The sequence below is a fragment of the Etheostoma spectabile genome, chromosome 4 (genome assembly GCF_008692095.1).
Source record: "Etheostoma spectabile isolate EspeVRDwgs_2016 chromosome 4, UIUC_Espe_1.0, whole genome shotgun sequence".
Classification (NCBI taxonomy): Eukaryota; Metazoa; Chordata; class Actinopteri; order Perciformes; family Percidae; genus Etheostoma; species Etheostoma spectabile.
The window spans coordinates 27,260,784-27,270,809 of NC_045736.1; the positions used below are offsets into that span (position 1 = coordinate 27,260,784).

At 39.7% G+C, this 10,026-nt stretch overlaps 2 protein-coding genes across 3 annotated transcripts in view; one reads left to right on the top strand and one right to left on the bottom strand.

Moving 5' to 3' along the window:
- tfe3b (transcription factor binding to IGHM enhancer 3b) overlaps positions 1-6,946 on the top strand; it is an 8,504-nt gene extending 1,558 nt beyond the window's left edge. The window contains exons 2-9 of one of the 2 annotated variants that reach the window (XM_032512635.1): positions 1,265-1,478; positions 1,579-1,803; positions 2,255-2,350; positions 3,105-3,216; positions 3,332-3,388; positions 3,878-3,953; positions 4,139-4,304; positions 5,156-6,946. In XM_032512635.1, the coding sequence (XP_032368526.1) occupies positions 1,287-1,478; positions 1,579-1,803; positions 2,255-2,350; positions 3,105-3,216; positions 3,332-3,388; positions 3,878-3,953; positions 4,139-4,304; positions 5,156-5,590 (1,359 nt within the window). In that variant the 5' untranslated portion in view covers positions 1,265-1,286 and the 3' untranslated portion in view covers positions 5,591-6,946. The remainder of the gene's footprint in view (positions 1-1,264; positions 1,479-1,578; positions 1,804-2,254; positions 2,351-3,104; positions 3,217-3,331; positions 3,389-3,877; positions 3,954-4,138; positions 4,305-5,155) is intronic. The other variant, XM_032512636.1, reaches the window with a different exon arrangement.
- A 381-nt stretch (positions 6,947-7,327) lies between these two features.
- On the bottom strand, positions 7,328-8,159 carry si:dkey-245f22.3 (myoD family inhibitor domain-containing protein 2). The gene is made up of 2 exons (XM_032512655.1): positions 7,885-8,159; positions 7,328-7,714 (listed from the first exon to the last, which is right to left on the bottom strand). The coding sequence occupies exons 1-2, from the start codon at positions 7,895-7,897 to the stop codon at positions 7,428-7,430; spliced, it is 300 nt and encodes a 99-aa protein (XP_032368546.1). The 5' UTR covers positions 7,898-8,159; the 3' UTR covers positions 7,328-7,427.
- Between the last annotated feature and the right edge of the window lie 1,867 nt (positions 8,160-10,026).

Sequence of the window (10,026 nt, forward strand, 5' to 3'; positions counted from 1 at the left end):
AAAAGAACCTCTGTCCAACTGTTAAGCATGGGGGGGTGGATCAATCATGCTTTGGGGTTGTATTCCAGCCAGTGGCACAGGGATCATTTCACGAGTAGAAGGAAAAATAGATTCAATAAAATTTCAGCAAATTATGGACGCTAACTTGATGCCATCTGTGAAAAGCTGAAGTTAAAGAGAGGATGGCTTCTACAAATGGATAAGGATCCTGAACACACCTCAAAATCCACAGTGGATTACATCAAGAGGCGTAAACTGAAGGTTTTGCCATGGCCTTCACTATCTCCTTACCTCAACATAATTGAAAATCTATGGATAGACCTTAAAAGAGCAGTGTGTGACAGACAGCCCAGAGATCTCAAAGAACTGGAAGACTTTTGTAAGGAAGAATAGGCGAAGATACCTCAAACTAGAATTGAAAGACTCTTGGCTGGCTACAAGAAGCGTTTCCAAGCTGTGATACTTTCCAAAGGGGGCAGTACAAGGTATTAACTCTGCAGGGTGCCCAAGCTTTTGCAGATGCCATTTTTTGTTTTCTGTTATTTTGAAAGTGTAAAAAAAAAAAACTATTTTTTTGTGACATATTATATGAATGTCTAATCTGTCATTTGATGCAGTTTGGAGATTTTTGATCTTTTCTTGGCTTCTTTATGCACAACACAAATTTTTACCTGGGGTGCCCAAACTTTCGAGCCCCACTGTAGGATGAAGCAATACTGACGGCCCGTTTTGCACTCTGCAGACATGTAAACAACTTCCAAGTTGCAACGATGCCTTTTGAATTGTGCGGCTGCATTTGGTTTGGAAACGTAGAGAATGCATTTATTTATTTTACTCGGAGAGGGTGAAATGTCTGTATCAGGTGTACAGGCTGGCTTGTGTGTAAAGTCTTTATAAGCCCACGCTGTTGCAGAGGAAGGTTTTAGAACAGAGAGGCAAAACTGTATTATGCACTGTACATCTATAGAGAATCTATCATCAAGCATTAAAGATAACAAATGAGACAAACTGGATTGGAACTGCCAATATATATACTATAACTTAATTTATAAATTATTGAATGAAAATGCAAAATTTCTATTGGAAATGATGTTGTAAATACCAGTTTCGGCTCCACATCTGGATTGGCCTCCAAAGCATGTTCACTAGAATACTATAGTGGATGATTTTACGGATTGCACTGTGTAATTACACAAACCTGTTGCATACTTTGAAATACTGGTATTACCTATCTATAATGTTTGTTTTCCTGCTCCATCTCTAGATCTGGATTGCTCTCTTCAGCCATGTCGTCACGTGTGTTGCTGAGGCAGCAGCTGATGCGAGAACAAGCCCAGGAGCAGGAGCGACGTGAGGCCCAGCAGCAGGCCTCTGCCTCTCAGCTCCGGGCCTCTGACTCCACTCCAGCCATTTCTGTCACACTGCCCCCAAATGCTGCCCGTCCCCCTCCAGCACAGGTGCCTGTGGAGGTGCTGAAAGTAAGAGTGTCCTGTTTGTATGCTCATCACTTGTGTTCTGTATGTAGTGAAGTCTGATTATGTCAGAACATTAGCTCTTAATAACTCTTCAAATGATCAGGTGCAGACCCACTTGGAGAACCCCACCAGGTACCACATCCAGCAGGCACAGAGGCAACAGGTGAAGCAGTACCTTTCCACCACTCTGGGCAACAACGCGACTACTCAGACCATGGGTGTGTCCCCTGTGCCGCAGTCCAGTTCTGCCCCTGAAGTCGCTCCTACTGCCAGCAGTGTCCCTAACAGTCCTATGGCTCTGCTTAACATCGGATCCAACAAGGAGGAAGTATGGAAAATTCTCGCTTTGATACTAGTGGTTTAACTTCTTGTTTGTGGGTTTGGTTTGTTGGTACAGTAGATTGCACAACCTTGTCAATAGTTGCATTTCTGCAAACGTACAGTGCAATTTTGGAGAAGTTAAATGTCTAACCTTCTGTTCACTTCTAGCTTAATTACTTTTTGTTTGCTCTGCAATATTGTGTCCGAAGGTCCCACTACGCTGATGCATGCCTTTTGTCATCATACCCTTGTTGGCCTGTTGTCACAATAAGATGTTAAATACCGCACCTACAGTTTAATCTTGCAAGCACTTCTCTTACACACACACACACGCACACACTCTTTTTAGTTTTAGATTACAAAGCACACTATGTACATACTGTAAATATTGATTAGTCTGACAGATTTAACCCTAAGGACTTTACTGACTGGTGTTTTCTCTCATCTGCTTTATCTAGATTGACGATGTGATCGACGACATCATTAGTCTTGAATCCAGTTTTAATGACGACATCATTACGTTGATTGACTCAGGTCTTCAGTTGCCCAGCACGGTATGAAGAACAATGTACTTATTTAACCGTGAATACTTTCTTTTTAAAGTCTCGTTTTCGTTAGGTTTACAGTCACAGGATAACACTGGACTTCAGGTCAAGCCCACTAACGTTTTATAACCAAAGTGTTTTTTCTGTGAATGGACGGTCTCTTTCATGTGTGGAATTCTGAAGTCGTAGGAGTAAATATATACTTTTGACACTCAGTTTCAATTCGTCACAAAAGTGCTGCCTGGGCGGGGTAAAGGTATCCCATGATACAAGACAGTGGAGAAGGGAGACCAAATGGATACTACTCATAAAATGGTACATTGTAGCTGCCAGGTTAACAACTCATTTGTCAGATAGAAAGAACCTAAAAACTTTGCTGAAAGAAAATTTAAAATGAGGATTATGGTGATGCTTTTGGAAGAAAAGAAAAAGAAGCACAGTAAGGTAATGCTTTTTTGAAATAGCAGCAGGTGTTGTTCAGCTTTAATATGTAAGAATGTAATGTATATAGTTGGATTTGACACTTTATCCTTCAACAGCATTTGTTGATTCAAATTTTAGTTTCAAAATGTAATTTTAATACCTGCCTTATTGTTGTGGCAGGGTTGCTAGAATTTATCTGATGTCACAGAAACCCACTTTGATTCTATTTTTAAATGTGTTTTTAACTTTTAAGCAGGGATGGAGAAGACCTGATTTTACATATTTGCTTCTCGGCATATGGCCATCAATGACCATTTATTATAACACACTTTTCCTGTAGCTCCCAGGAAATCTTTTGGATATATACCACAGCCCTGGAATGGCAGCACCTACTTTCACTGTCAGCAACTCCTGCCCTGCTGATCTTCCAAAAGTTAAAAGAGAAATTACTGGTACAGTAACTAACTTTTACAAACTTTTGACTTCTTGACTTTTTACTTTTTAAGTTTGATAATATTTATTTGCATGGAACACTATGAATTTGTCTTGTCTTGTCTTGTCTCTCAGATGCAGATAACAAAGCACTTATGAAAGAAAGGCAGAAAAAAGACAACCATAATCTTAGTAAGTCAAGCTTTATTTCAACAATTTTGAGAACTTTGTTGAATGGGAATGCCGTATTGCCATGCAGAATAAAAGTCATAATATTCCACTCCTTGCTCTTTTGCCTGTTTCAACTCTAGGACAACCCATTTGTTCTTTTAATCTTTTGATGACCATACATCAGCATTATTGATGTAGGCAACTACCTAAACTGACACAAACCAGCCTTGGGGAAAAAAAAAATTGAAGACATGTACTTTAAAGTTTAAGTTTGGTCCATGTCCCATCAGCTAACACTGAGGGGGCAGGGTTTATGACCTATACTGCAGCCACCCACCGGGGGGCGATCAAGATGTTTTGGCTTCACTTTTAGGGAGTTATTATGTCATCCATCTTTTTATACAAACTATATGATATCAAAAAATGCTTGCTCAGTGATAACTGATTGTTGAAAGTATACTAAAGTATGTTGTTTTCCCTCTCTGCCTTGACGTTCTTGCTTGTCTACAGTCGAGAGGAGGCGAAGATTCAACATCAATGACCGTATAAAGGAGTTGGGAACTTTGATACCCAAGTCAAGTGACCCGTAAGCGCAGTCAGATTTTTTTTTTTTTTAAGGATATTCATTATCCGTTGCTTAGTCACTTGATGAATTCAAAATAATGGTATTTGATTTTTAGAATTAAGTCGCTTCAACTGTTGTGTACTAAAAACATTTTTTCTGTTTCTGTTGTTTCCTTTCATCACTGCCTCTACAATATATGTATACTGATATCACAATGATGTCAGCGAGATGCGCTGGAATAAAGGCACCATACTGAAAGCTTCCGTAGACTACATCAGGAAGTTGCAGAAGGAGCAGCAAAGAGCCAAGGATATTGAGATGCGTCAGAAAAAGCTGGAACATGCAAACCACAGTCTAATGTTACGCATCCAGGTCAGTATTTGTTGGTCCGCTGTGTTAGAGGGTCCAAGAGGGTGGCATATCCAAGACTCAAATACAGCCGCTATGTATCACTTAACCAGTTGTTTTAGACCACATTGGAGGCACTGCACAGTGATGAGTGGGTCCCCAAATTGCATGTTTTGCAAAGATGCAAATGCATACCACAGGACTAGTTGATACACATTTCTGCAGACTACAGAGTTGTGTTGCTGAGTTAAGTTTTGATCCTAAAATATTTAGCGCTTAAGGTTTTTAGATTTTTTTTTTTACTTCTACAAACTAGAAACATCTCATCTGGTGATAGCTATGCATTAAAGTCAAAAGTCTTTTGTGTTAGTAAACTAATATATTTTCCTCCAAAAACTATTTGTTATTGAACAAGAGATGCTGTTTGACAGTCATTCACAACAAATAAGTGGTGTGCCAATGTAGGATAAATAAAAGTGCTCCTTCCTCCGCCCTATTATCTTCTCAGTTGAGGTCAACAACATCCCATCCTTACTGTACACAGCTTGGAGGGTTGCCCACTTCCTCCTCCTGAGGTGGCGAACAGTTTTCCAGAAGCCCACCTGCACCACGAAGCACACACAAACAGTGTTCCAGCGTTTCAGTCAATAACCGACAAGAAGGATTTGGGGGATGGGGGGTTAGCGCGCGGAAGCACAGAAAGGAGGGGACGTAACAAAATAATGTCACCCAACATCGCACTTTTTAATGTGATTTGGTAGTTCTGACGTATTTCTGTCAATAACCAAAGAAGTACCTAGTTCAGTACCCGACCCTAATTTTCAGTCATTCCAGAACATGGCACCTGAATTTAAATGCACTGCTGTTCTTTTCAGGAACTGGAAATGCAGGCACGTCTTCACGGCCTGAGCTCCGACCCCTCTCTGCTGCATCAACAGCAGGTCCCACATAGTGGCCCGTCTCTGTCTCCCAGTGCAGGAGGAGTCTCCTCCCAAAACCTTCTAAATCTGGGCATGGCAGGCATTGGACAGCCTCTGCCAGCCTCCTTCCTGTCCCCGCCCTCCTCGGACTCTCCTGCAGGAGTCACCATCAGCAGCCCCCTGGACCTGGGCAGCCTGAGCTTTGCCGAGCTAGACGACACCTCTGCCTCTGCACTCTATCCTGACGTGGGCTTGGGAGACATTCTAATGGACGATGGGTGCACCCTGTCTCCAGAGAGGGCGGTGGAGCCGCTGTTTTCTCCTTTGTCACCAGGTGCCTCTAAAACCAGCAGTCGCAGCAGCAGCCTTGAAATGGACGAGGACTTGTGATGAGTTCCGTTTGGCGGTCAGGGACTGTCTATAAGGACCAGAATGTCAGGAAGTGCAGTTTATCCTTAAATAACGTGAGTCTATTTCTAGGACTGTAGAACTGAAATCAAAAAAGCAAAAATGGCTAACATTGAGATCTAAACTAATATACATGTTGAGGAGAGTGTGTTCTTCTTGATTTCTTTTTTTTTTTTTTTTACAATACAGACCTAATTATTATTGTTCCTCTTTGAAGCTGGTCAGATGATCATGTCTGGGTTTATAAATGCAATTTTATTCAAATGGAATGTTGTACAATACGGACATGGCATTAAGAGGTAATACGTTATTAAATAGTTTTATAAAAAAATTTAAGAGATTTAAGAGGGATATAAAGGTTGCTTGAATTTATAATGTGCTCATTTATAGAGAAGAGAGCTGTGAGGTTTCTTTTATCACAACACTGGCATAACAAAGTTGATTAAGAGATGCCAACATAATATATATATATATACACATACATATATATAAATTTCTTCTTTTTTTGTGTGTGTTTTTTAACTGACTGGAATCAGGGTTTAATAATAGCAGTTGCATGCTCATCCATGTTGGGTTGTTTCACCAGCAGCTACAGAAGGGATCTTTGTAAGGGGAATTGGCACATTGTTAAATATTTACTGCATATTGTATATAAGAATATTTTATTTTGAGCAATATTATTGCACCTTATTTTATGGCTAGTCTATGCATTTTATGAGAGCTTTTGTCTGTTTTTATTACTATCACAGAACACAGTGGACTGCTAATGCCCGGGTTGCATGTATTTGTAATGAACCTTAAAAGCAATGGAAAATCACTTGCTGCTGCAGCTAGTTAGCCAAAGCAGAACTTCTGCCACAATAGCTACAAATTACAAATAAGCGTTTTTATTTTTGAATATATTCACTCTGTCGATGGAAATGCAAGACAGTATGAGAAATGCAGAACAAGTTTTACTTTTTACAATAGTACTGTAGTTCATCGCATTAGTTTTTTGATACCTGAATAATAGTTTGATAAGTAGTTTCTCCTGACTAATCTCTGTGCTGTCAGTGAGTGTTTGCCCGTTAACCTCGGCGGTCACTGAGTGATTTTTTCTGGTTAGCATGTTCTACCAAGATTGTGGCTTCTTCTTCTTTTTTGATGATCAAAAGCGATATATCTAATAATGCATTATTGCTAGACATTGTAGTATGACTTTAGAGGGCTTTGGCCTTCTTTTAAACCAACCACTAGCCTCATGTCTGTAATGATAACCTATAACTGTTTGTTGTGTGAAGCCTGAAATGCAATTATTATTAAATAAAATAGCCACAACATTTAGAAAGGCATTTAATTCGTCAGATGCTCAATGCAACCTTATGTACAGTTAATGAATTTTTAACTCACTGTTTTTTTAAACTTCCTACACAACTTCCTAAGTTATTGATATACAGTACATACCATTTAAACTATTCATCCAAAACATTTGGCGGTGGTTTTAAGGTTTCCAGGTTATTCAGAGCTTACATGTTTGTACTTTGTTTTTGAGCTAAAAGCAACTCTACTCCATAGCTCAGTGCTAATCGGTCGCTCCCAGTCCCATAAGGTTACGTACATGTGGTCCGCTGTTCTATTCATACTTCATCACTCTCCACAATATTAACCATGTCTTACATGACATATATTTGAGTGCTAACATCGACATTGTTAACCATAAACAGGTAGCATTTGTACAGTCTGTTGTCTTGCCCCGACAAGTTGGCTTTTGGAAGATTTTAACAAATAAATGATTCCCACTGGTTCATGTCTGGATGTGGTTATTTGCTTACAGTGAGCATTAGTGGTAAAGCATTTGAGAGAATTCCAGAGCGAGGTCCAGGCACTCTGTAGCCTGAAGGCAGATGTCGCAGGCAGGACAGTCGCACAGCAAGCAGCGAACACCCAGACACCCACAGAGGTCACAGTGGTGGGTGATGTCTAAGAGAGGCTGCAGGGTGCGGGGCTCGCAGCCGCACAACGATGAGCAAAGCGACCAAACACACTCGTTACATCCTCTCATCATGGCCAATAAACAGTCCAACGGATGACAGAAGAGGCAAGCCAACAGGACTGCAGCACAAAGGTCTGGGGGAAAGAAAGATAGAAAATTAAAAAAGGCAAGGTGAGAGAAGAACGCTTCAATCTGAGGAAAGAGCATGTAATGAAAATAGATTTGTATTGATCCCAAAAATGGGAAATTAAGTGGAGTAAACTGGAGTTACAAGGAGGAATATACAACCGTTTTATGTCCTTACCATCACCATCCATCTCCGTGCGGACAGTAGTGATTTTGAGGCTTTCTTGACTCCTGCTGATTGATGTGATTGACTGACTCACTTCATAGACTGTGCAGGGCTCCTTAGAGGAAGGCAGCAGGGCACATAGAGGCTTTGGCTGCTCTCGCTCCACAGAGCATGGCCCACAGATGGATACTGCTCTGGTCACCTCACCTTTTAGGTTATCAGGCAAGTTGATTTCTGCACCAGATAGAGAAAACAAATAATCATGAAAACTGCTTTTAGAGGAACTAGCTATTATTGGAGTTCATAGATTAAAGTACCTATGACTTTGGGATCTACAGTCACAGTTGACGATAATTCAGTGTCCTTGGTGGAGATCTGTTCTGAAAAACTGGTGCCTTCAGTCAAAGATCCTGTAACAAATAAAGTTCAACTTAAGGTTTTTCTAAGCTACTTTAATTGATAACGTACATATTGATTAGAATAAATGCTGTTCTCTGTAAACACACCTGGACCTGCGATAGAGTTTTCCGGCATAATGGGCAGCTTTGAGGCAGTTGTTAGTGAGTCATGAAACTTTGATTTGCCTTCACTTCCATCACCCATCTTTTCATTCATAGCTGTCGAATCCAGTTTGACATCCATTGTGGCATCCACTTAAATCACCTGCTTCAGTTTCTTGAAAATAAAAGACAACCGACCAGGACTATTAGAAAGGAGAGAAGAAACTAGTGAAACGAGAACTGTTAATCTGAGAGAAAATGTAATTTCTCTAACTCAAAACTAGTATTTAAAGGTCCCATGACGTGGTGCTCTTTGGAAGCTTTTATATAGACCTTAGTGGTCACCTAATATCATATCTGAAGTCTCTTTCTCCCAGATCGGCCCATCTGAGCTTTCATTTTCTCAAAAGCAGAGCAGGATACCCGGGGCTCGGTTTACACCTATCACCATTTCTAGCCACTGGGGGACCATAGGCAGGGTGGGGAAACGCATATTAATGTTAAAAAAATGTGAAAAAGGTGATATTTTCATGCCTTTAAATTCACCATAACATTAACTGTAATGCTTTAACATATTTCTCTTCCTAAATTAAAATTCCTTAATTGACTTACTTAATTATAAGTTCCTTAATATAAAAAGAAACCATCATTCTCTATGGATACCACAGATTCAGAGTCAGATCCGTAGCTGAGGTTTCAGCTGTTAGTGATGAGTGGGCATCTTGGAAATTGCAGAGAAGTTAATCTATTATTAATCACCATTTAGGAAACATTTACAATGTAGATGAAAGGCAGCACGGGGATATTCTGACAGCTATGTGATAATGTGAGATCTTGATTTTGCTATTCATTAATAATTTATGTCTTCAAGTGATAAACCTTACGTGACATCTTGCCAGTTTTCTTTTCATTCACGGATAAAACAGAGGAACACATCCATTTCGTCTCTCGTCAGCTGGAGAATTTCATCCACATTTTAAACTATTTGTTATAGTTTAACACATTATTTTAGATAGTCAGTAAACAGTTTTAGGGGGTTCAAAGGATGTGCATAGGGAGAAATGTAGTATTATATCAAATTGAACAAGTCAAATCAAACTTATTCACATTTAAGAAAACTTTAAATCAGTTCATCTGATAAATAGAATCAATATAGCCACAGCCATTAGAATTTGACACTACGCTTCTAAATAAAGTAAAGATTAAAGATACATTTGATTCATTACTGGCATGTAGCCTACAGGAATACACAAAGCCTACTGTGTTTATATATCACTAAACCTCACTGTATGACAATAATTTTGTAAGAAACATATTGTACTCACTTGTCATGACATATTTAAGACCCAGCATGCAGCAGACACAGCGCACAGACACATCCTTCAGTGACCTGTAGGTTTAACTGCATCAGACAGGCTCTTTCTCTCTCTCTCGCTCTTTCTCTCTCTCTCTCTCTCTCTCGCTCTCTCTCGCTCTCTCTCACTCTCACTCGATCTCTCTCTTTCTCTCTCTCTCGACATGAACAAAAAAACAAAGCAGTTTACAGAAAATTCATATCACACGTTTAATAACGTTAATAACAATAACACTGGCCTGACGTGTGCAATTCTCAGCTACTACAATTATTATTATTATTATTTTACTTTTCACCATT